The 27,920-nt window shown below is 38.6% G+C and overlaps 1 protein-coding gene across 1 annotated transcript; it reads right to left on the minus strand.

The window, feature by feature from the left end:
- Positions 1-612: 612 nt before the first annotated feature.
- On the minus strand, positions 613-27,184 carry Pi3K59F (phosphatidylinositol 3-kinase 59F). Its single transcript, XM_067122022.1, has 7 exons — positions 27,007-27,184; positions 24,796-26,757; positions 16,579-16,713; positions 7,230-7,358; positions 3,799-3,951; positions 3,357-3,485; positions 613-1,551 (listed from the first exon to the last, which is right to left on the minus strand). The coding sequence occupies exons 2-7, from the start codon at positions 26,440-26,442 to the stop codon at positions 964-966; spliced, it is 2,781 nt and encodes a 926-aa protein (XP_066978123.1). The 5' UTR covers positions 26,443-26,757; positions 27,007-27,184; the 3' UTR covers positions 613-963.
- Between the last annotated feature and the right edge of the window lie 736 nt (positions 27,185-27,920).

The following is a 27,920-nucleotide window of genomic DNA, read 5'->3' on the forward strand; positions in this document are numbered from 1 at the left end:
TGATCATCCCATTGTTCTAAAAGTAAAATGATGTGTGGCATCTGTAAGTTACGCACAAATAGTTCATGTTAAAGCTAAATTTGCACATGATGTATTGAAAGGCTATGGTGAAGTAATGAATTTGTTAACAAGTAATTTTTGATGTTCAGAAACATCTGTAACAGAAAAACCTCAAGTTGAAATGCGCAAGTATACTGTAGACCGAATCAACAGCAAATTCAACCACTTAATAAAAAATCTATAGTTGTTAAAATATTAAGTAGGCAATAAAATTGTTAACTTCTATACACAACTACAATCCAAAATAAAGTTGGCTTTCACTGACCATGTTCTAGATATCTTTACAGTACATTAAAAAACAATTTCTTTAAAACTGAGTTAATAAAAAATTGTACACTCTCATTTTCTGCACAACACAATATGAAGCTTCACTTCAAATTTCTAACACAATAAATTACATCATGATAAATGTATTTATTTCTTAAATTTAATTATGGTTCTAGCACCATAAATTTTAGCTCAGTCCCATTTGTACTTACATAACATGCAGTAAGTTAACTGAGATGCCTATCTTAAATAATGTCTAAAATACTAGGATAATCAAAGGCCTTCAGCTTTCATATTAATATATTAAAAATAATGACAGGAGCAAATAAGTCACTGAATCACTTGAAATTCAACAAACAAATAAGGAATAGCAACCTTAGCAAAAGTAAGGATGGCATATTGTGATCTTCAAATAGTTAATATAAATATCAAGCATTAATAATCACAGTTTATACAATACATAAATTGTCAATCAGGTCTCATTTAAAAAGTATCTATTCTTTACATCACAATATATGGTACAGTATCAAAAGTTTACATCAGCCACGTAATGGACAGATATCACTTAGTACTTGTAATTATTCACTGACAGTAAGCTTTACTATCAATTATTAGGACTAGCAATCATCTTTGGTCCTATTTACGTATGTACTGAGCAATTTTGTGCAACTGTTCTACCATGGCAGCCACTACTGCATTTACAGAATCATCAATTAGTCCCTGCATGTAGCTCACTGCTTCTTCATCACTCAAATCTAAACGGAATTTATCCTCTACTTTCTTCACAGTCTTATCAGGCTCAAGAGCAATATCTGGCACATTGGCATCAACCATCAATGAAAACAAATTGAGTATTAAGTTTGCATGACGACGAAGCTGATGGAACGAAGTGTAACAAAGCTTACGAAATTCATGGTAATGTTCTGACTGGGCTCCTCCCATTCCCTCAACCATCTCTTTGCTCAATTTCATGGGTGGAGGAAGAGGCTTAGGATCTCTTCCCAAAATATAACCAAAGTCAATATGAAAGAGGTTCCCTCTTTTTGTTAAAAGAAGATTGTCTAAATGTCTGTCACCAATGCCAAGAAGATATGTTATAACACAGTAACCAGCACAGGATTTAATGTAAGTATCCATAACTTCAGGAGCAATTCCACAAGGCCCATTTTCTGAAGGAGAGTGTTTTCGGAAAAATTGAAGAATACTTCCCTCTGCTCGCAAAACCTGCAAAGAAGAAAATACTCATCACAGACCCTTAAAAATTTGAATATGTAGTCTAATGTGTAATTGTGTCAGAATAATGACCATTTGACTGTAACTGACTATACATATTTAAAAATATGGTTGCATTATATTACACCAAGAATTGGGTGAATATGCAATTGATAGTGAACTGAGAGAATCTCATATTTCTTTAAAGCAATTTGGGGTAAACTAGAATTTTACAAGTTATCCATAGTCAATGTTCAATGCAGAAGGTTTCTGATGCATTATGAATAATTTTATAAACTGATTTTATTACAATGTGAAATTTTAAGGGATTCATCCTAACCTCGCATTCCTTAACCTACCCTAGCTTAATATGCCCTATCCTACCTGACTTAAGTCAAAGTGTTGTGTCTGGCTAATGCTAATATTGTAATTAGGATAATGACAGACAGCAGCATGTAAGACTACAGGCCACCTTGAAATATTATTAATAAGCATGGTGGAATAACAAAGAAAAGCTATATACTTAAGTCTTACACAAAAGGCTCCTCAGCAACAAATTAAATCCTTACAAGTACAATGCCAATCACCTCTTTCTTGGAGCATTCTCATGCCTCTAAATCTTCAGTCCTTTTATTCTCATTTTTCTGCCATATTGCCAACTGATGAGCTTCTCAGTACCCTTCGCCTTCCTTCAAATAGCATAATTGCCTTTAATGAGCTTTCCATGGCACACTGCAGGCAGTCTTAAAAATTTTTATAGCATCCCTTTGACTGCAGCTTTCATCTGCTCCTTTTGGTCTCTTCACAAGAAGATTAACAAGGTGAGAATTGAAGCGGGGTGAAATAAAAAGATTATGAGGAACAGATGACAAGACAAGTAAGAGGCAAACAGCATTCTTCTGGAGCTGAAGGGATGCTGTAAAGATCTTTTAGTACCATCTACAGTGTGCAACTTTGTCCCACTGCAAACGGCAACCTCCTAAGGAGCTCTTCATTTAATAAAAAAAAATCGTGGGGTTTCTGCCATGTGCATAAAAATGGGAATTGGCAGTCAGGCTTGATATTAATATACCACCTCCCAGCAGGAATTAATCACATACAAGTTTCATTAACCAACACTGCCTGACACAATATGAGCCAAAACGAATCATCTCAGCCTTTTTACCACAACCTTGTTTTACACACACGCACACATACACACATACATATTAGGCAAATAATCATCTCAAATGCTTTTGATACTCTTCATTTACAATCAACATCAACAATTTTTTGCAAGGCTTGAGTTACCTCCCTTGCCTAATCTTATCTATAAATGCTAAAAGCACAGTAAGTAATATTTAATTGTAACATCTATGTTAATGAGTCACTTCAATCTATAAAAATACTGTTGTTATAATACAACAAACCCATCCATTGTATATATACTACATTTGAGCTCCAAATGTTTCCCAGATTCAACATTCCTTTAACAGACAGATAAGGCGAGGTAGTCTGCAGCTTTTCTTTTCTAGGAATTACATATAGTAAGGGGATACCTGGTGCTCTCTTTAATATATGCACAAAAGTCTTTGCAGCTTCTCTTTTCTATCACTATTCAAATAAAATATACCTATGATCATTTTTCTATTGAAACAATGCATTTCCTATACTCGTTCCTTTCAGATTCCAGCTGACTTAGGAACATTCTTCAAAAATCATACATTTCTAAACTCAGGACCCTGTTATCCATGTCTGCAAAAGGCACTCCAATCATATTTATTAAAATAATAACAAGCTAAGCCAAAGGTACAGAAAAGTAAATAATAAGAACTTACCTCAGCAACAGCGGTTGATTCAACAAACTGTACAAATCCATGCTTGCTGCTTGTTGCCAACACCTTGTATGGTGTAAGTTTAAGATCTAGGTTTTCTCTACGCAGAACTTTGTCCATTAGTGTTATCATCTGCAAACAATGTGGATTTATAATCATTTATCACAGAGAACTTTGCAAAATTAACACAATGTACATGGAAATGCTAAACCTGTAACACTCAAAATTGCTTTTATTTGTCACTTAATTCCAATATTTATGATTCCGAATGCTTTGTACCATGTTACAGTTCAAAATTACAACAAAAATTAGTTCTGAATCCATTATTTAAAAATTAAAAATTGCAAATGTGAAAATTTTCTTTACTACAATTGCTACTTATTCAGCCAGCAATAAAATCAAGAAATATCCTTTTAAAAGTCAAAACTATACAGTATATACTTACTTGAATAATGAGTTGATCCTGACGCAAATCGTCTCCATGCTTAAAAATTGCAACATATTCTTCATTTGTTACAGTTTTGAAAGTTAAACGACAGGGTTCAAGGGCAGATTTGAACAAAGACGCCCGGTCTGGTATTATCCCTGTTACAATCACCTGGAAAATTAGAATATGTACATGTAGGTGCAAATTCCACAATACACAACAGTATAAAGTACTTTTCAACCTCTTGCCAAAATGCTGAGAACTAGGTATCTCCCATGATTTCTACATATCTCCAATGATTTCTATCATCTGCATTAATGAATTGAACTTAAGTGTAATGTAAAAGAAATTTTAAGTTAAGTGTAATGTAAAAGAAATTTTAAGTACTAAATGAATGTTTAATAAATGGAAAAGATATCTAAACCTATCCAAAAAGCATTTACATAATTTTATTAATGCAGCCATTACCAGCACATGTCAAACTCATATGTATCAAAAACCTTTGATGTCCAAAATGGTAAAAGACTTAAGCACTTCTTGAACACTAAGTTTGTATTTAAAATTATTTGTAAAGTTATCTACCTAATCAACAAAGCCATTAACCAAGAAAGACATTTACCTGCTACATATTAGTGTGCTCTAAAAATATATTCCAATAAAAGTCTGGAGACCCCTTCTTGATAAATATTCATCAGTCATAGTATAATTTCAGCACCATACCAGGACATGAAGATTTTTAATTACCTTGTTTAATACTATGCCCTACTCTAAATTTTCTGTTTAAAAACCAACATTTATAGATTATGACCCTTTACATTTACAATTATGAATGTAATTCATAAAATTACAAGGTTTAAAGCAGATTTACAAGCTCTGAATATTCTCCTCTTCATTCTCATTACCAGTATCATTGGTCAGAGATGTATATGGAATGTTTGCTCGTCAGTAATAGAAAATATTACAGCTAAAAGAGTACGAGAAAGTGGCAATGTTTGGTTTCAATGATCAATATGCCTTTGCTGTATATTTTATGACAAAATAGCAGCTCTAAAATGATAACTTATTAGGGCTTGGAATAAGGAAAAGGCTCCAATCAATAAGCAAACACCATACAATTATACAAATAATGATCAACTTTTCCTTATCATCCTCATTCAATCCATTAATTGGCTGATTGGCAGCTTCCTAGCAAGATGGAGAAAAATATGGGACTCCTTTCTATCTGTAATTCCTAATTTTCACCTGTTACCAGTTTTCTTTAATAAATCCAAATGAAGACCAAAATGGTAAGCTAATGTCATACTAAGCAACACAAAAGAAAGACATCTGACCTATCCACAAAATAATGTAACTTCCAACAGTAGCACTATACAGTAATATCTTAACATGCAACAATATTAGCATCATTACTCTATTATTTCATCATAAATAAGCCATACACCAACTAGGCAAAAGGTATTTCAGAATCTGTAACCCAAATACCAGACACACTTCCCTGCCCCAAAAACAGCACAACTGCATAATGTACAGGATAAAAAAATTAGACCACTCATTAGGGGACGACCTTCAGTCATACAACTCTTATTGTGATTGTGATTCTATTCATTAACACTTACTTATTACTTACAAACAAGATAAATAAAACATTACCCATATTAAAAACCATGAAACTAAAGGTCAAAACAACTGAAGTTTCTGTAATGATGTAATTAAAAACCAGTGTTTTTGGAAAAAAATAACCAACATGTTGTACAATATGTAAATTGTTATATAGATTGCATAAATAGACATACCCCTATACAAATGGGAAAAAAAAAGCACGTTAAAAGAAGAATAACTAGGCACCAATGAAAGGATGAGAATTAATTTGATGCATCGTCATGAAATAAACTTAATTTAGCTCATAGTGATATGTAGACTGTAAGGCCCCGTGGATCTTATTATTAATCACATAATCATGTGAAAAGAACAGTTGTAATAATGAGTCGGACAGAACACCACCTGTTATTAACTGGACATCTGTTATAAAGTATTTGTGTCACAAGTGTTGCTGTTGGTATGCCGTTATGATATCACTCCAGACAGCATGGCTCCAAATTTTACTGAAAGAATTGGTAGCCAAAAACATCCTGAGCAAGACTAAGATAACACAGGGACTTTGTGTAATTTATTGCCACAGCAAATAACAATGAAAACAATATTAAAATGAAGCCAACAGTCAGTACAGAATACTAATAAGTGCACCTGCCATTGTAAATTTTAACTTTTATTTTCCTAAATCACCATAACAATACGTCTTTCTAAATACTATACTTACATTACCCTACATGCTCATTATGATAAAATTATTATATTGAAAACTATAGTTTATTTGATTCTGTTATTAAGGGGCTTAAATATGAAATTTGATAATAGTTTTACTGCATACTGATTTTTTTTAAAAACAATTTTGCACTACAGTAATTAACAGTCCAGAGCATGTTCAGTATAACCTATGAAGGTCCCATCAAATACTATCGTCGACGTTTATGCAATAACCTTCACAAGGTTAAAGACAATATGTTTTCTCCACTTTCTCCTGTCTTAGGCAATAAGTGTTCATCTATGCCCTTTTTCCATGACTTTTAAGGCTTTTCTACAGGTCTCAATCCTGCTACTTCCATACTCCTGATTTTCTGAGTAATTGGTCCTGTTCCCTTCTCATCACATGTACAGACCATCTCAACTGTTTGAGATCTCAGTCTATTTTCCAGCTTCTGGACACCAAACCCTACACCACTTGTAGTTTGTAATATGATCTCCCCACCAAACGCACACACACTTGCCAGTAACCTTAGTACCTTTTCAAAATGTTTTCAATTCCAATTGTCAGTACCCATGTTTTTATACTACCAAGTGATATAAAGTGTTATGAACCATCATAAATTTTGTTCTGTCTATTTATAATTATTATATAGTTACCCAGACCACAGAGCTGACTATCAGATGTTCTGTCTATGAATAGAGTATTTTTATTTACCAGTAGTTTAGCCACTCCTTCAAATTCATCTTAGCTGTTAATACTTTTTTTTTTCTTTCATTACCTTTAATCTCTTAACATAGGGGAAGTAATTAATGATGCAATACCTGCTTCACAGCATAGTGTGTCCCCAAGGGAACAAAAATGTTCTTTCTCTTCTATGACCTGCCAGTCTACCAAAATGGTTCACACTTTCCTTTTCTTTTCCATTTCCTCTCATACATTTTGGGCACTGAAAGTCTCTTACTGGATATATAATTTGCAATCCTGAACATCTTAGCCTGACTTTTTATCAAGGACAAAAGCATTATAACTGTTTGAAAAAAGTATAAAACCACTTGAATCACATATCTTGTAAGCTCACATGGATTCAAAGATATTTATCATATAAGCTTTAAATGAAGAAAAATAAATAAAAACTTTTACTTACCTCAGGATCCAGTGGTAATGCAAGGGGCTCAAAGTTGGCAAAATTAGTCTTAAATGCCTCAGGATCCCCCAGTAAACTTTGGAGTTTTTCTATCCGTCTCATGCGATTACTGCTCTCCTTGGCTACACACTACAACAAAAAATCATGAAATAGTTATTGTACTTTACAGTATTAACTTCGTAGTCTAATAAACCTGTTCATAATTCTAAATGCAAAATATGAATACAGTAATCATCACATTCCTTTGTACAACTGCACACTTAGAATGCTATATCAACTTACAGTACAGTCTTCTTTGACAACTGAGAAACAGGCTTGAACAAAAAAAACACACCTCCAATCATACCCCCTGACACTCTTAAGGACTTGCGTGGGTAAGCTCATATGGTTGGTCATTAGTGCTTGAAACAATATAAGAGGTGAGAAACATGTTTTGCCTCACGAGCACTGCTGGCAAAGATTACAATTGCTTTCACCATTGTACTGCTTTTATTAAACTCCTTAATTACAAAGACACTATCCATAAATCTTCCAAAAAACTTCAACTCCTGTCAGATATAAATGCATTAAAATTAATGCAAATAATGATAGAGTAAAATCTAAGTGAACCAGACATGGTAATACTGCACCCCAACATTGGGATTTTTTCAGTCAGTGCCAGGATTCTCAACACTACATGTTGAAAATTATGGCTTGGAATTCTGATCTTGGTTAACTATCCTCTTACTTTATCTTTTCTCAACCATAAAAATCTTCCCCTTGCAATCTTTAACACAAGGGAAGTCACTAATGAAGCAAATTTAGTATGATACAGAGCAGCTTTGGAGAGCATTCTTAAAAACCAGGTCCCTTAATCAGTACCATGGCCATATACCATTAAGCTGTGTGCTAACATACAAAATACATTACAGAAAAATTATTTTTATCATGAATACATTCTTACAGAACAAGTTCATAAGCCATTCAGTGCTAGTTCTAAATCTTCTGGCCACAACCCGTCTTCAGACTTCAGTATCATGCATCCCTCATCTCTCCTGCCATGCATGCTCCAGCATCACCAGTCTACAGTTATCAGCCTGTTTCCTGTCATGCTTCTGTTTATGGCCACACACCTGGTTCTTGACATAACTTTTAATGACCCAACAGCCTGTGCCAACATCACTTCTGTCAGCAGTTCACCCACTAGGATTCTTGCACACTTGAACTTCTGGTTCAAATATTGCCAATACTGCTAGCCAAGTCTAGTCTACCAACAGCTGTCAGGTGGCAGTCTCCAACATGACTACTCCAGAAAAAATTTATGCAAATAAAGTCCCAAGTATGTTCATACATGTTAATGTACACAGAATACCCTCCAGTTGGGTAATAATGAACATATAGCAAAGCTAAGGATGGGACCTTCTCAAAATACTGAAGGTCTTTCATATTCACAACTGGTTAATCAGGAGGTGCATGCCAGTTTGAGAAGCACAAAGATGTTTGGAAAGATCTCTTGGTCCCATCCCTAGATTGTTATGGAACATAAGATTGGGAAACTGTCAAAAGTGCAGATCTTTCTACTTGCAAAATTTTTGCTTCAAGAGTTCACAGGTCAACTTTATAGAAGTCTGCAACTGAAGGAAAAGTTTAAGAATTCGTAGTTACCTTCAGTCATCATTCTATTAATTACCCCAAAGAATTACCTAAAAGTCAGGGAGAGGCCATATGACTAATTTACATCAGGGTCACAGGGTATAAAATCCCTCCCAGGCTATATCTGGAGTGCTAGTGACAAGTTGCCAACATCCTGAAATGAGGCTTGTTTATCTTGCTAGGGGGATTAAGAGGTGCCAACCCCATTGCACATCTGCTGGCAAATGCATTGCTCTGTTTTTGATTAACTAAAATATTCACTCAGTGGGAAACATTAAGATGAAAAACTTTTAAAACTTGCTCAGGACCAGTTGGCATGACAGTTTTCTCCAAAAATGAAATTTTTATAATAAGGTTTTATATATACTTACCAAGTAATTACATAGCTATAGTTTCTACTTTAAACGGCAGCTTAAGAATTGAAAATTCGTAGTAGTATGCTTTTGTTTTGGTGCAGGTAAGTACCCCGCCCACTTTTGGGGAAGAATAGGTACAATGTAGCTAAAGATCTCAGTTCGTTTAAGCTCTATGTCCATGTGTGGGGAGGAGGGATGGGCTCTGTTCATGTAATTACTTGGTAAGTATATATAAAACCTTATTTTATTATAAAAATGTCATTTTTATATATGACACTTACCATGTAACTACATAGCTGAATCCCATATTGATGGGAGGTGGGAAGAATGGACATGTACTACTCAAAAAACATTATAAAGGAATGCATTTGAAACAGAAAAAGGCTAGCATTGTGGTAATGCTTGTTGTAACCTTACCTGGGGAGAGACCAAGAGCAGGAAGATACTGCCTCTTGGTCATTGCTCATCTCAACCCGTAGGGACATGACCGGTAGTGTCGGGATGCTCCTACTTCAGTGGGAGCTTTGTGGTCAGGGATTAGTTCTATGACTCGACAAAGCTTAAACAAAACAATTGCCCTTGCCCTGGGTGACACATAGACATCAACTAACACACAAACATAAAACTATATTACCTGTACACCATTTAAAAAAACATATACAAATTACCCATCCATTAAAAACAAAGATCGGAGGGTACTCCAGGTATTAAGTACCCCCGGCTTCCCAAAAACTCAACAACCTTAATCAAGGCTAGGATATAGAAATAGGAGGATCACTCTTATCCCTCATTCCCTAGTGCCATGCCAGCTGCGGAGAACGGACTCAGCGTACTGTAGTCCTGGAACACCGTCTTGGCGTCCCATAAATAATAGTTGGCAAAGACCGGGCGAAACCTCCAATAAGTCAGTTGGATTATGGTAGCTAGAGAGAGGTTGCATTTAAAAGCCAACGAAGTGGCTACTGCCCACACCTCATGTGCTTTTACCTTTAACAACAGTAAATTATTCTCCTGAATTCCCAAGTGAGACTCTACAATAATGTCTCTCAAAAAGAAAGAGATAGAATTCTTGGAGAAAGGATGTAAAGGGTTCTTAACAGAACACCAGAGGTTACAAGAATCCCCTCTGATATTCTTGGTTCTTTTGATGTGGAATCTTAATGTTCTCACTGGGCACAATACTCTCTCTTGTTCTGAAGGTCCCATTGGTTCTGCAAGACTCTGGACAGGAAAAGAACGAGGCCAGGGGTTAGACGGGTTTTCATTTTTGGCTAAGAAGCCTAAAATATATGAGCAAATAGCTGTCTCTTGCAAAAAACCAACTTGTCTGTCCAGGGCTTGCAACTCACTGACTCTTTTTCACTGTGGCTAAAGTGATTAAGAAAAGTGTCTTTCTAGACAGATCCCTAAAGGAGGATGCCTCCATAGGTTCAAAAGGAGGGCCTGACTACCAATGCAGGACTACGTCTAGGTTCCAAGACACTGGCTGCTGAGACTTCCGTTTCCTGGTGTCAAAAGACTCGAGTAAGTCTGAAATGTCCAAGTCTGAAGAGATGTTCACACCTCTATGCTTGAACACTGAGTTCAGCATGGATCTGTAACCCTTTATTGTATACATCGAAAGGCCTCTCGAAGATCTTAGGTAAAGTAAAAATTCGGCTAGTTGGACTACAGAGGTAGAAGAAGAAATGTTATGTTCTTTACACCATCTCCTAAAAACTGCCCACTTAGCCTGGTAGAGCCTTGAAGACTTGCGTCTACATTTTGTGATAGCATTTGCAACTTCTCTTGAAAATCCTTTTGCTATGGCAAGCTTCCAGAGAGTTTGAAGCCTGTCAGACCAAAAGTGGACAAACCTTGATATCTGTTGAAGCGAAGTTGTCTGAGATCTTTCCTCTGTGGTAGGAGCTGCAGAAAGTCCGACAGAAGTTCTAGAAGGTCTGGAAACCCCTCCTTTTGAGGCTAAAAAGGAGATACTAGGATCATCGATGCATGGTAAGAAATCTTGAATTTGTTGATCACATCTCTTACAAGACTGAACGGAGGGAAGGCATATATTTCCAGGCGTGACCAATCCTGAAGCATCGCATCTGTTGCCCATGCCTGAGGGTCTGGCGCCAGAGAGGAATGGTTCCTGGACGTTGCAAACAAGTCTATCCATGGTGTTTCCCACCGTTTCCACAGGTCAATGCACATCTGTGGATTCAATGACCATTCCGTAAGTAGAACCTGCTTGCAATGGCTCAATTCGTCCGCTAATGCATTCACCTTGCTCTGAACATAGCGGGTAAGAATCTGTGTATCGTTGTTGTGCGCCCAAAGGAGATCCCTGGCTAACTCACACAGCGACAGAGAGTGAGTGCCTCCTTGGTTTCGAATATAAGCCAGAGCAGTAGTCTTGTCGGAATGAACTGCAATCACTGAGTTTCAAGTTACTGCAGCAAAATGTTAAGCGCCAGGTGAATAGCCTTCAACTCCTTCAGATTTATGTGCAGTTTCCTCTCTTGAAGGGACCACTTCCCTGACACTTCTAATCATCCTAGTGTCCTTCGCCAACCTAGGTCCGATGCATCGGAGAACAATGAGAGGTTTGGGTTTGGATGAGATAGGAACATCCCTGAGTGGAACCTTCCTTCTACGAGCCACCACTGAAGATCTTTTATTTCCTGTATGATGGAGAATACGAAGGAATCTGGAAGAATCTTCCCTGTTCCAACTGGCCTTCAGAAAGAACTGCAAAAGCCCAGCATGCAGTCTCCCCAAAGGAATGAACATCTCTATGGAGGAGAGAGTCCCTAGAAGGCTCAACCAGTCATTGGCAGAGAATGACAGACTTTTGTGGTGCATGACAATATTTTCTTCTCTGACAGAAAAGCCTGAAAAGCCCGAGTCCATCTTCATCCCCAAATAGACTATTGTCTGAGAAGGGACTAGTTGGGACTTCTCCTGGTTGATTAGAATGCCCAACTCCTGGGTTAACTGTAGGGTTTTGAGAAGGTCCTCTGTGCACTTCTTCTGGGATGATGATTGTAGGAGCCAGTTGTCCAGATATAAACAAATTTTATAGAGGAGTGAGAAACCTGGTGAAGACTTGAGGGCTGTTGACAACATGAAGCTAGAGCCCGAAATCGGAAAACTTGTCCTGAAAGATGAACCTCAGGAACTTCCTGGAATCCTGGTGTACATTGAGAAATTGCAGCAAGGACTGAGTTGTTCGTCTGCATCCTGAACCTCGTGGTTTGGATGAATATGTTCAGATTGCTTACATCCAGGGCCAGCCCCAAACCCCCGGAGGTTTTGGGGACTACAAAGAGGCAGTTGTAAAACCCCTCCAATTAAGAGTCTTCTACCTCCTCTATAGCTCTCTTGTGGAGAAGAGCTGTGACTTCCTTTGAGAGGGCCGAAAACCTCTTGGAGCCTACCGAGTACACCTTCAAGGCGATGGGCATAGGTGACAAAGGTGGGGCCTCCTTGAAGGGGATCGCATATCCTTCCTTGGGAACCCATAGTACCCATGGTTCTACCAATCTGGCCTCCCAGCCACTGTCTCCAGAAGTGTAGGAGTCTGGTGCCCACAGGTAAACAGAGGACCGAAGTCTCACTTGCTAGAGACTGGTCTAGATGAGGACTTAATGCTGATAGGGCGGAATGATCTGGGATTCAAGCATGGATGCGAGGAAGCTCTTCATTTGTTACCTCGAAAGGGCCATAGCTGGAGAGGAGAGAAAGACCAAGGATTAAATGAAACTGCAGGTGCTTGGTTACATTCCTTCATTCGCTTGGATGACTGCGCTAGCAAGTCTTGAGTGGCTTTTTTTTGCAATTCTGTAGCTACCCGCTCTAATGCCGTTCAAGGAAAAAGGTTGGTGCTGCCCAGAGGAGCGAAAAGAAGAGCAGATCTCTGGGATGATGGCACTCATTTACTGGTGAAAGAACACATCTCTTTTCTTCAGCATACATAACGAAAAAAGGGCAGCTAACTCCTGTGCCCCAACTCGAACCGCCTTGTCCGCACACGCCAGTCTGCTGCAAAGTTCTTTTGGAGGGAAGAACAATCCTCAATTTTCTTGCACCCACCATCCAGGCATGGAAACTGAAGATCTCGAATACTTTAAAAATACCTTTTACTAGGCAGTCAAGCTAAAAAGACAAAAACCTAATTTTCGCTGCAATGAAGGCCGAACAACGAGCAGGGTCAATCAGACCAGAGAAATCCCCTTGAGAGGAGGCAGAAACTCCCAAGGAAGGAGCTTCCCCAGTTGCACAGAATACATACCTCCTTTTGGAAAGCCGAGGAGAACAAAATACAGCTTTACCCAACTCCCTCTTCTCAGACAGCCAAAAGTCGATCCCTGAGAACGCTTTTTGGAAGAGATAGAGAGGGCCATCTTCGAGAGTCTAGTGGTACTCAAGGATTGATGTAGGAAGAATGATAATCCCGGGGAAGAAGAGGCGGGGTGGAGAAATATGTCAGGAAGCAGAACAGAAAATAGTTCACTAATGAGGCGTAGGCTGATGAAGGTTGTTCTGGTTCAGGTTCCTCCTCTGCTGAGGATACAGCGGAAAGTGCCAAATCCTGCTGTGGTTCTTCTGGTTTCAAAGACAAGGGTTTCTTCAATAGTTGCAGAATGTTGTCTAAACGTTGGTGAATGGGTAACACAGAAGAGTCTTGGGGTGCTGATGTATTTACAGCCTTCACACGATCAGTGCCAGGTGAAGAGGATCCGGTCTTGGGGATCTGTGATACAGAAGGCACTGATACAGGTTGACCTGCAGCAATAGGGAAGTCTGAATCTGAAGCCTCAGACTTGTATTCCAATGCTGGAGAGCTGGGAGCCAACGGGATATCTGGAGCTACAACGTATACTCAACCTGCAGCAGGCTTATGAGCCCTGGGAGCTCAGATCCAACGGGAGAGGGAGATCGCAAAGCACACTTATGAGCCAATTGGTGATTGGGAGCCACCAGGCGCTTACGAGCCAATGGGGGCTCGGTGTCCAAGGGAGCTCTCTGTCGTCCCAATAGCTGCAAGAGGGCTCTTCATCCTTATGGCCCTTGAGAGGTACCGCTGGATGTGTGTCCACAACATGCCTCTTCAAAGGCCTAGAACTCCTGAAAACATCGACCGTGTCCTTTAGGTTCCAAATCCAAATCACTGGGAGATAAGGTGTGATCCAATTAGACACCTTTCCAGCATATGGTTGCCAAAACCTGGAAAATAGCAACAGGTTCAGCTGAGGAAGCAACTACTCATGGGCAAACCCCATCGACCTCCCTTGGACTTACGGTTTGCCTCCTCCCAGGTGCAGGGGAGTTTGGCAGGGACCTCCGCCTAGGAGCGTGAGTGGGACGAGTAGCCACCTCCTCCACAACACTAACCCAGGTGCAGGCACTAGCACTTGCACTATGATTTTCATTTGCTTTGTCCAAAAGAACTCTTACAGAAGCTCCTATCTGAGCAACAGTACTTACTAAAGCATCGAATTTCTTATCCATCCGAGCTTCAAAACTGGCGATGGCACTAGGTTCAGAGGGAAGGGAGCCAGATAACAGAGTTGTAGGGAGAGCGAAGAGAAGTAGGAATCGGGGAACGAGAAGTCAGAGGTGTAGAAAAAGCCGATTTAGGGGTAGAGGACACAGAAGCTCTAGTCTTGGCTCTAGCAGCCACTTTCCTAAGCCTAGCTTTCTCTAATTTATCCAAATGATTGATCAACACTTTCCATTTACTTACGTCCCAATCCTTACATTCCTCACAAGTCAAGTTGGGGGAACATACTTGTCCACGGCAGTGAAAACAAACAGAATGTTCGTCATATTTAAATGAAGTTAACCTAGGATTACAGCCTTTGCTGCAATACTGGTTACTGGTCACACTCATGTCTGACATAATAGTCCAAAAAATTGAAAAATAAAGGCTAGGCTAGGCTAAGCTAAGCTAAGCTATGAAAATATAGCTCAGAGGCTACCAAATGAAAGAACACTTCACCAAATCCTTTGATAGACAACCAAACCATCCGGTGAAACTACTCCTGAATTAACAAAACACAGCTGCTGAACGACCACTGTTCGGTCATCAACAGCAAGAACGAACTGAGCTCTTTAGCAAGGATGCTACAATCAATGGACAGGAAGGGAAAAGGGCTCCTTGTAGATATTTGTGTCTGGATTTAGGATAACATTTTTGGAAAACTTGTTTCTTAAACCCGCAAAATACCTGAAGCTATGCTAGCTTTAAAATCAACTAAAGTCCTTAACTAGTTACAGCCTGCTCTATGTGTTAAGTATTTTGACTAAGTGGTCTGGTTCAACTACATACTGTATAAATAATAGCCAAGCACCATAGGTTTACACATTGCCTGAGCAAGCCTCTTGGTAAAGAAAGGCATTCTTTTAACAATGATTTACAATGAATGAGCATATACTAGACTCAAAATGACACTGAAATAAGTCAAACACAGACAGGATGGTCTAATAAGATAAACTCAGTCAAAAACCAGTATAATCACCACCACAATTAAGGCTGAAGGTAAAAAAAAAAAAAAATCAGCCCCATTGCTGTTCATGTGATTTTGTCATCCAATGGAAAATTTATCAAGTCAATTCCAAGGCTTAATCCAGTCTCCCTGAGGATGTGCAATTAGAGCCTCAAGATGGATTTTAATGAAGTTTGTTTTTAAGAGGGTCTTTTCCAAAATAATAATATAATAATAATAATAATAACAATAATAATAATAATAATAATAATAATAATAATAATAATAATAATAATAATAATAATAATAATAATAATAATAATAATAATAATAATAATAATGCTTTTCTTAAGAACCATGGAGTACTCCAAAATAAAGGACAAAATACATAACCTGTTCATACCAGATCTGTCCACTTGTCTTAATACAGTATACCATAAATTCTATCAAGACTTAAAACATAGCTATGATTAAACAAGTAAAAAATGCACCAAAGTTTCTTTGGCACAGTCAAGATTTCTGTACGGCCACTACAGCGTATAATCAAGACCACCAAAAACATATCTATCTTTCAGTGGCCTAGGTATAATGCTGTATGAGCCACGGCCCATGAAACTTTAACCACTGCCAGTGGTGGCCTATCCTATATTGTTACCATAAGCACGATTATGGCTAACTTTAACCTTAAACAAAATAAAAATGCTGAGGCTAGAGGGCTCCTCTAGCCTCAGTGGTTTTTAAGATCTGAGGGCAGACAGAAAAAGTGCATACAGACAGACAAAGCCAGCACAACAATTTTCTCTTCAGAAAATTAAAATTAAAATGTACAATCAGATGAAATACTATATTCAACACTAACATACATAAAAATTTAAAGAAATATCTTACCTTGACTAATGCAACCAACTGATCCATGAAGTGATGCTGCCTCATTAATGACTGGCGAGATGCTCTGGCTTCTCGGCACCCTTGTTGAAGAGCTAACTTGAACCTTCTCAAGACCCAGAGATACATTTCACGAACCTTGAAAGTGGTGAGATGCATTGAATATTGTATTTAAAAGTTATCAAAAACATGCTCCATAGCAGTCAATATCTAAGATGTTTCTTTAGAATGTTTTGCAGAAGTAAAAATTTATCATATAATACCTTTACTTTTCTGAAAAATAATCAATGAATTATTACAAATAATATCAGTAAATTAAGTCATACACTATACAGAATACTCTTGGGTATATTACTTTGACTTGATCACTATTTCTTTAGAGGGGAAAAAACGTTGTGAAACATCCTTATTTACAACAGTTACAGAAATTGGCATGTGACCTGGCCTAATCAAAGATCCTGTAACCTAATGCAATTATGGTACCAGCTGAAAAGGAGTTTAATTCTTTTATATTAACTGTGACCTAAGGTTATACAGGAATACACAGCAGCAATGCCTGGTGCAAAACAAAATGACATTATGATAAAATAAAGTTTTATATATACTTACCAAGTAATTACATAGCTATTGGTTCCTAACCTACGGCAGCTTAAAAATTTAAAATTTGCATAGCAGCACTTCTATCATTTGTGTGTAGGTGACAAGGTCCTGCCCACTATCCAGGACTCAAAGGAACAACTTAGCAGATAGCTCAATTTGTTTCATGCTCTAATGTTCGTGCAAGGGGAGGAAGGCAGGCTTCAATCATGTAATTACTTGCTAAGTATATATAAAACTTCATTTTATGATAAAAATGTCATTCTTATATAAGTAACTTACCAAGTAATTACATAGCTGATTCCACATTGTTAGGAGGTGGGAAAGAGCATGGACATATTCTACTCCACAGCATTAGGTAAGTAATGAATTTGAAATAGCAAGGTTGCTAACACTGAATAAATGTTTGTTGCTTCCTTACCTGTTGAGAGAGCTGCTGCAGGTAGGTACTGCCACTGGTCAGAGCTTCTCTCAACCTGTAGTGGGCGTGGCAGTGTAGTCAAGGGTCGCCCCTACATTAGTGTTACTTTACAGTGGAGGAAGTACACCATGTGCTGACAAAGTTTAAAAGATGCCCTTGCCCTGGCCGTAGACCAGAATACAAAAGAACAACACTATCACCTACACCACAGAATTAAAACAATAACCCAAACCATTAAAAACCAAATTGGTGGGTATATACTCCTGGTACAAAGTACCCCAATGCTCCCCACTGACTCAAAACCCTAAGTTAAGGTGAGTGGATAGCAAAGGAACAGAGAGTTCCCTATGCTTCCTCTCCCACCACCATGCCAGGATAAAGGTCCTACAGGCAGTCCCCAGTTATCGGCGGGGTTCTGCTCTAAGAATGTGATGATAACCGAAAATCGTGGCTACCTGAAAATTGGCGATTTTGGTGCTTTTTCGGCAATTTTGGGGGTTTATCAGCGCCACAAAGTCCCGATTTTTGGTTATCGGCACCTCTGTTAGGTATGTTTTGGCACCAATACCCAATTACCGGCGCCGTTAAGAGGAAATTGATGATTTTCGGCACTGAAAATTGCCGATTTTCATCGCTAGACAAGCGTGTAAAACCGGATCGCCGCTAACCAAGCCAGCTGTTAACCGGGGACTGCCTGTAAAGTGTTACAATTTTCAAACACGGTCTCTATGTCCTTGAGGTATTGTGAGGCGAAGATGGATTTGCATCTCCAGAATGTCGACTGCAAGATCGTAGAGAGAGACAAGTTATGTCTAAATCCCAGGAAAGTTGTGACTGCCCTAATTTCGTGAGCCTTAACTAAGGGAAAGGCTTCTTCCTGGATCTGAGAGTGGGCTTCTGATATCAACTCTCTCAGAAAAAAGGAGATGGCATTTTTTGAGAGTGGACGAACCAGGCTTTGTACAGTGCACCAGAGGTTGCTCGAAGGTCCTCTAATCTTTTCCGTCCTGTGAAGGTAGTACCCAAGACACTCACTGGACAAAGGAGTCTCTCTTCTTCCTCAGGTCCTAAGACATCCATGAGATTCTTCATAAAGAAGATCAAGGCCAGGGCTTCGACAGGTCCTCTTTTTAGCAAGGAAACCAAGAGAAGGTGACCAAGTTCGGGAGAGGAAAACATTATCTTAGCCGCAGAAAAAGCTGTTCTACAAGCTGAATCCACCAAACTGTAGAAGTCCCCCTGGGAGGAGGCAGAGACTCCCAAGGAAGGAGCTTCCCCGGTGGCGTTAGAACGAGTACCTCATCTTCATTAACTTGCTGGGTGGAAAAGCGAATGTTGCTTTGCCCTGCTCTCTCTTAGAGGCCAGCCAGTCGTGTACCTCTAGGGGAGCCTTCCTCAAGGAGGAGGAAAGAACTAGTTTGGGCAACCTGGTACCCTCAGATGACTGCTTCTTCATGAGGAAGGTAGAAGCTGGAGTAGTTGGAGCAGGAGGAACGAAGAAATCTGGAAAGCTATCCAGGAGAGATGAGTAGCCGAAGAGGGGACCATATCCTGAACAACCTCTTCCTCCTCTGAAGAGATAGGAGACAAAGGTTTGTCTTTGGTTTCGGGAACTGAAGAGGTTTTCTTCAAAAAAACCCTAAGCTCTGTCAACTGACGCTGGAGTGGGCTAACAGATCTTCCTGAACTGATGATGATGGTGGGTGATGAAAGGAAGACGTTTGGCACCTGAAAGAAGTGGCTGGGCACTCGGCTGATGGCGCCGGAAGCTTGGGAGTTGACATTGGGCAATCATAAGCAGAAGTCTGGCATGAGTTGATGGGCGCCGGGCACTCGGAAGAAGTCGGGTGCTTTGGGCACTTATAGCACTCAGGACTGTCTCCCAAAGAATGACAAGGGCAAGCTGGAGAAGCAGACTGGTTCTGAAGGCTGCAGGAAGGTTGCAGGCTAACCTCCCTGTACCTCTTAACTGCCACAGGAGAGGTACTGCCAGGATCCGCATGTCTCTTGAGCGGGTGCAATGAAGCATGGTAGCGATACGGGCACTTCTTGTCTGGGCTGGAAGCTTCCGAATCTGAGGAAAGCTGATGCAATGGAATGCCTTTCCAATGGTGTTTAGTTGAAGAACGGCAGGCTCAACAGAGGGGGTGAGTGCCAGTGGGCAAACCCAACCAGACTCCCTTGGACCTCCGGTATGTCTTCTCCCTGGCAGGGGAAGCAGGACAAGGACCTTCATCTAGGAGCACTGGTGGGATGGACAGCCACCTCCTCAACATTCATGACACTGTCACTTCTCACTGCACTGTCATTATTCACATTTTTCGCCATCAGAGATCTAATAGCAGACCCCATCTCCATAATGGTATTGGATAATAATCCAAACTCCTGATCGAACCTTGATTCAAAGCTGGCAATGGCACGGAGAGCGAAATCACGGGTACCTGGAACAGGAGTAGATGGTAAAGTAGGAGGACTTACAATGGGAGAAACAGGAGGAATTGGAGGAGTAACAGCTCAATCATCCCCTACATTAGCAAGAGGAGTAGAATCTGCATTGGCCCTATTCTCAGCCCTAAGGGCTGCCTTCCTCTTTCTATCTCTTTCAACTTTTTCTAGATGAGATTTAAAGGTTTTCCATTTTTTATTCTCTCAATCCTGACAGTCTATGCAAGTATTACCCTTATTACATTCTTGCACCCTACATTTAGCATAAGGATCACAAGAAAACTTGGTTAACCCTTAAGGGACGGCATAATTTATAAATGTGCAGCACCCCAGACCGGCGAAACTTTGAGGTCGGCAAAATAAAAAAAAAAATCACATCAATGAAAAGAGAATGACACTTACATTCACACTGCATAAATAAATAATTTCTAAAAAATTTTCCCTACCTTCCACGAGAAGTTGAAAGTGACTATTTACAACCACTTGTGGGGCCTCATTTACAAGACAATCGTAAATTTTACCAACTTATATGTTTTTTCTAATAAATAAGTTTTCTGGATTTTGTAAAATTATTATTACTGCTCACACAATATCAAAACAGATAAGAAATAAAAGCAGTAAAAAATTTTTTTGCATATTTGTTGTAAAATATTCACGTAAATTTATGAGAAGGAAGATTCAGTAACTTTTTTTTTACTTTTACATGTTTTTCTAATATTTCTTTGCAATATTCTTTGTAAAATTACATTTACAGCTGACATACTATCGTAAAAGACAAAAACAAAAAACAACAGCAACCCCTTCGTATATTTACAAACAAATTTACAAAAAGACTCATGTGAGGGAGAGAGATGCAGTACCTTCCCCCTTGAAGTCACAAGCATTACTGATACTAGCCTAACTCTCACGTCTGTATAAAAGTTGCCATTAGTGAATTTATAGCATATAGAAGTATTGGCACCTTTGTTTCGAATCATTATTACCATAACAGTGGTGCGTAATTCTGCTTCACACTGAAGCTCAATCCGTCCACCTCCCCAACCTGTTTTACTTCACACTGAAGCTCAATCCATCCACTAAGGGTTAACCTAGTTTTACAACCCTCGGAACAAAAGCAAAACTGGATGAACTAGACCCCGACATTGTTAACTAAAGCAACTCCCACAGTTAACTACAAAATCAATCCACCAATGGTTGAAAGCCACAACAACAAAAAATTCTGAATACTTGACAAAATTGGGCAAAAAACTATCCGAAAAGCGATGAAGCAGCTGCAGAAAAACTCCCGATGTTGATCAGAAGCCGGCAGGAAACGAATTGAGCTCTCTGCTAATTTGTTCCTTTGAGTCCTGGATAGTGGTCGGGACCTTGTCATCTACACTAAAATGACAGAAGCGTAGCCACACAAATTTTGAATTTCTAAGCTGCTGTAGGTTAAGAACCAATAGTTATGTAATTACCTGGCAAGTTAGTTATATGAAATTTGAACCTCTGCACTTTGATAGCCAGTTTCCCTACAGCAATGTACAGTATCCATGAATCTATATATTTCTCGCCAAATTTAGTTTTCATGAACCTTACAGAACAGCTACGAATGCAAAAAGGGAAAAATAAAAATACAAGGTGTTACACAACATGAACAAAAATTTTAAGCAACTTCATAAGCATAATCACTAACAATGACCTTTACTTTTTCCTTATGCAATATTTAAGCAGCACAGACAGCTGCTCATAAATATGTCATGATGTAAGGGAGGGGGATTTTAAGGTACCACCAACAATGTATCTTGTACTGTACTGTATAACAAACCATAGTTGGCAGTTCTTTTGCAGTATCCCTTTAGCCCTCAGCTTCAATGCTATCTTACTTTTGTTTTTCATCCACTACCTACAGTCTTGTGTCAAAGAGCTGTCTTCCTACTTCATTTGGCCTACTCACATATACAGTACAGCAGTAAAGTTTCTGCTGTATTTGATCTCTTGAGTGTTCCATTGGGAATTAAATAATTATATCTGACTTAAAACTAAAAATTTGAAGAAATTAACTTTTTTACCATATTTCCCTATGCTTTGTACACATCTGATAATAGAAAACAATGAAAATGTTGAGGGTTCTGAAAACATTTCTATAAGGGATTACTGCCCAATGCCCATCATCTGTCGACTGAAATTTTGGCATTCACGTTTTAATATTAATACTGTATTAACTTCTATACTGATGGGGTCTGGGTGATGAGTGGCAATTAAGTAACTATGCATTTACCCTTAATGGACGGGCATCACCATATGATGATCTGTAACAGGTTTTGAGTGATGGACATGCTAACTCATATGAATATTAATATTACAAGCCATACATTGTAATTTTGCAAAGAAAAGTGCAAAGAAATATTAGAAAAAACAAGTATACCTCACAAAACGTTACTGCATCTCCCCATCTCAGTAAATCTTGTAAATATTTTACAACAAATATACTCAGAATTTGTTACTGATTTTAGGTTCTTATCTGTATGATATTGTGTTAGCTTTAATTATAATTTTACAAAATTAAAATAAATTATTAGTAACTTGATAAAATTAGCATATTTTTATAAGTGTCTTGCAAAAGAGGCCCCACACAGGATTGTAAATACAGTACCGTGTACAGTTCTCATGATTCGTGGACTCACCTATTCATGGATTTCTCTATGGAACATATATACACATGATTTGCGAAAAATTTGCCCATTCCTGGTATTTTTCACTGAGAAATATTCACTAATTACTGTATTTTCATGTCGTTTTCATGACTAAATGCACTTTTTGTGATAAAACTATTAAAATACTCAGGTATAAGCATTTTTAGAGTTTTTTTTATTGTGTTTGAACTAACCAAATACTGTAGGCAGTTTTCAGTGTTTTTAGAGGGGTTTTAAGTATTCAAGGATTTTTGCTATTCCTGGGGGGACTCATCCCCACGAATACGGGGGGTTTACTGTAGTCACTTTCGACTTCCCGTGGAAGGTAGGGAAAAATTTTTAGAATTTTTTTCTTACACCATATGCATTTGTATATCTTTCTCTTTTCATTGATGTGTTTTTTCCTTAAACTGGCTAACCTTAAAGTCTGCCTGGTCTGGGAATGTGTCTAATATATATTTAGCCCATCCCTTAAGGGTTAAAAGGGTGTGTTCAATCTCAAATGGAATGTCACTTCATTTCTTTCTTTTTGTACTAATGACTGCCATGATACTGTGTGGATTTCATTTGCTTTGATTTGTTATCTACTTCATCATCCCACAAATTTTGCTATTTATTCTTTACAAGTGACTTCAGAGGAGCAAAGCCATTGTGTCACCTTTCAATTTCTTTAAATACTCCTTTGGGGATAAGCAGCAGCTAGACTACACTATCAAAAATTAGGTTTTGACAAAGAAAAAAATTTTTTGGTAGCCACTGAGATCTCAAAAGTCACCGGCTTATCCTGACAGAAAGGCACAGAAATCTTTGGTGGGTGTTTGACAGACCTGAAAAGTAATGGATTCATGGTCTTGGTATAGCTATACCATATTGCCACACCTGCGGAAGAAGGTTGAACTGCAATCTTCTGGGTAGCCATTGTAGGGAGGGTAAAGAGCTTTCCAGCCTTGAGTCCATTTATATTCCATCACTGTGCAAATGCCTGTCTGGAAGTGCCTCACCACCTACATCGGTATGACCACTAAAGTAATTGCTTCTCCAAATGGATTTCTTGCCATGTAAAAGAAGGCCTTATTTACAACAGTGCCAGAACTGCACAAAACACCAGAATGTAAAGCAGCAATATAGTTTCTAACATCAAAATTATCAGCAGCAAAGCAGGCCATTGCTATCTCCATCTCCTGGAAGTCCTACTTGTTAGGAAGGAGAGGCCCAGCCTCAATATGAAACAGAAGACTCTCCTACCTATGATGGCACAAAAGACACCACCTGCCAGCATTCCTGAGCCTTTCTAGCAGACCTATCCTCAATGGTCTGGTTAAAACTAAGGTATACTTTATTTATTTAATGAGCTTGGAACAAAATTTATGTGCATGTTTTATATTAACATCTACTACTACTGATAACAGTAGTTCTGTTGTCTTGGAATACTTAATCATTAATTTGTTGCATGTTTAGAGAGCTACATGGAGGAAAGGAGTAAAGAGCTACTGTAATTGTTGCATCAATATAAAGTTAGTTACAAAATTGTTGGTTTCATCATTTCCCATGTATTGAAAAGGTACAATACTGTATGTATTTCTAAAATATAACTTTATTTTCAATCAGCATTGTATATGCTATAGTGTGGTGCTTGAGGTGCTGAGATGCTGCAAACATGTAATTATGATGGGAAAAGGGTATAAAAAATTGCCATTATCTGATAAAGCCTGCACTGGTAGCACATAGGCTACTCCTGCCAAAAGTTCCATAACATGGCTGGAAGGTAGTCTACAGCTATTACTTGTATAATGGCAAAGACTTATAACCGATATCACGGTATAAAACAATATTTTGAAACAATTACTGGTAACTAATTCTCCCTAACTGCACTAGCAGTTTCAAAGCTACATTCAAAAGTCTTCAGTTTACGCAAAAATACCCCAACTATTTTCAGGTAGGCTACAACTTTTTTGCAATTTGTAAGGGTAAAAATGACAGAGGCAGCTAGTAAAGGTAAAAGTCATGCAGGCAATAAGAAATTTCTGTCTATCCTATTACTGTGCATGCCATAAAAAAATAAAAGGAAAAGAATCTCACCTTTGTATCATGTTTAAGGCCAGGTTCATGCTCTTCACATTCCACCAGTAGATACCAATACAAGTAGTTAGCCAAGGTTGGATTCTTTGTAGCACGATGTATCAGAAATGATGCCAGATCAAGATTTGTATCCGTTTCTTCTGCTAATTTAGGCAGTAACTCACACATAGGCTCTGATACGAACTGATCTGAAGTCTCTACCTCAGCGTTAAATGATGATGTTGGTGAACGTTGAATGGTAGCTGCCTCACTCTCTTCCATTGAAGATGAAGATATTGACTGTGTCAATTCTCCTCCAGCAGGTTCTGGAGAATCTATCATTTCCTGTGCAGGGGCATCTGATGGTGTACCTCCTGTACCACAAGTATCTGCACTAGTGTCACTAGCAGATGAATAATGAGAGACATCACACAAGCTCATGTTGACTCCTTCCAGAGCCTCATATTTCAAAGCCTGAACAAGCTGAAGCAGATACAGCAAGAGATCCTCATCCGCTGCTAGACTGAGGCGTTCGACAGCATAACGACGAACATCAGGGTGGGTAAAGCCAGGTCCTAAAAGTTCTAGAGCATCATCAGCATCAGGTGGAGCCCAGCGACTAAGAAGTTCAATTGCTTGCTTTGTTTCTCCTGGTAGTTTCCAGTTGACACATTTTAAAAATTTTGTTAGGGCTTTCTTCTGAGAGCTCAAGTAAAAACGATATTTCCAGACTGTGTCTTGGTCATCATTTGATAACTGTTTTATTGGTGGATAAGCCATGATAGTATTCAAGATATCTCTGATTGCAGAGTTGGGCTTTAAATCTCGATCTGTTACGCCAGAACGATTTGATCTTGCAAGTTTATGGTGCTTTGCTTCTTGAAGGTTTTCTAATGGAATTTCTGGGTCAGGCATTCTAACAATATTCCCACTTGTACGATGGTCATAGACCATACTCCCACCACTTTCCCACCATACAATAGAATATATGACTCCCTCATGCTCAACCCTTGGGAACTCTACCATTAAATACATTGAATTTGAAGATCTTTTTTCTTGTTCGTTAATGAGTTCAATTTCCCGAAATGTAAGGCGATCCAACCAATCGACTTTCATGATGTGTCCATTCCGATGCTTTTTTGCAAGCTTTGCAAGCCTCTGCATCTGATCTTTACCGTGATCTTGTCCCTTGCCTGGAGTGTGAATTGGGTGAGCCACTTGGCCAGGCCACACACGTAGGTCATGTAGGCCCTGCCGAAATACCCCATGCTTTCCAAAGAACGATATTGTAGTTCCACCAATTGGTTCATTTCGGCGGGGGCCGTAAGTATCATATATTGTTAAAGCCAACACCGCGTTCCTTGGCAGATCACTGAATCTTAGGGGCAGAGTTAACCATTCATTCCAGTTCCATCGAGCAGAAAACGACTTATAGGAAGTACGCACTGGCAGGGTTAGTTCACGGCCATCGGAGTAGACTTGGCAAGACACATACAAATCAGAACATCCCGGCTGATAGAGGCCAGAGTACTTCAGCATCGGATCCTCGAGAAGGGACTTGTAATTGGGTTTCTCTCGTTTCCCATCTAAAGTACCAATCTTAATTTGAATATCAACATCGAGATCAGAGCTGTAAACATACCAAAACTTATCACTGTCAGGTTCCATTTTTCCCGTTAATTCTAACGACGTCACAAAGGTCTAAGCATCGCGCAATATCAACAGAGACACTGGTATTAACTAGCACGCTGTAGGCACTGACGGTGGTCATACGTAGTCCAGCGACTCAGTGATCAGCTGGGAATCTTGGATGACGATTGTAAACAACAAAGTCAGCCGATGTCGGGTGCCGTTGGTTACAGTACAACACGACTGACTGACAATCGTTAAGTCTAAATACTTTAAAATCTCTTTTCATTCACAGGACTGCCATATAACGTGGATATATATAAATAATAAATTATATTCGTACCTTTAAAGAATCTGAAAAATAAGCAAGAGATGTTTTAATACCAAATGTATTCTATAAGCCGAAAATGCTCGGACTCAATATTTAGTTTTATGTTTATTTAATCCTTGATATAGATAAACATGCACCATTCAGTTTGGGGAAATAAAAGACTGATATAAAATAAAGATCCCTACACATACCAGTAGTCCCAGTTAAATAAATTTATTAGCAGTAATATTGCACCAATTTAAATACTGGTCAACGAACTTCATCCATTTTACCATCGAGATCATTGTAGTCTTGGACTCTTGGTTGGTTGCCACCACTGGTCCTTTCCCTAAGTAGACGAAAGAGTGGGTACGGGACATGGTGTCCACCACCGGAATGTATGCAACCAACAGAACGATTTAGTCTTTTTGTGAGATCTCATGCTGATAACCATAACACTGTTTCTTCGTCCTACACATTGCACACGAAATGAAACTCAATTATGTCAGATACATTATGAAAGATAAAATCATTAAAGCAGTAAAAACATAACAGAATATAAAAATAATACACTACAATGGCTTAACATCAGATATGACTAGGCTTGTGAAAAAAAGACCAAATAAGGAAAGCATAATAGAGACTACTAGAAAGGATTATGTTGTGCAGTGTGTGCCCAGGTAAAAGAAGAACAGTATACAAATAAAAGTTCAAAAGAAAATAAAGATAGAACTTCAAATAAATTTAAAAACATGTAGAAATTAAAAATAAGATGAAAATATTAAGGGTCATGGATGTCAGGGGTAGAAAGAGGTGAGTAGGAGAAACAAGTTCAAGGACCCAAAATACAACGTAAAAGAAAGAGTGAAGATATGAACAGTGAATTATGTTGGGAATAAGTAGAAAAAACAGACGTTATGTAAGACTGATAAAGATTCCAGGGAGTTAGAAATAAAGAATATCAATGTGGAGAACTAGACAATCCCACTAAAGGAGTACAAAGATCAAGATGAAGGCAATATGCATGTATGTATGTGTGTGTATACATACATACATAAATATTGCCTTCATCATGAGTCCTCTAACCACTAAGGTTGTAGGAAGACTGACGATGAAGGCAATATGTATGTACAAATACAATATATATATATATATATATATATATATATATATATATATATATATATATATATATATATATATATAT

This window comes from Macrobrachium rosenbergii, chromosome 20, assembly GCF_040412425.1.
Source record: "Macrobrachium rosenbergii isolate ZJJX-2024 chromosome 20, ASM4041242v1, whole genome shotgun sequence".
Classification (NCBI taxonomy): domain Eukaryota; kingdom Metazoa; phylum Arthropoda; class Malacostraca; order Decapoda; family Palaemonidae; genus Macrobrachium; species Macrobrachium rosenbergii.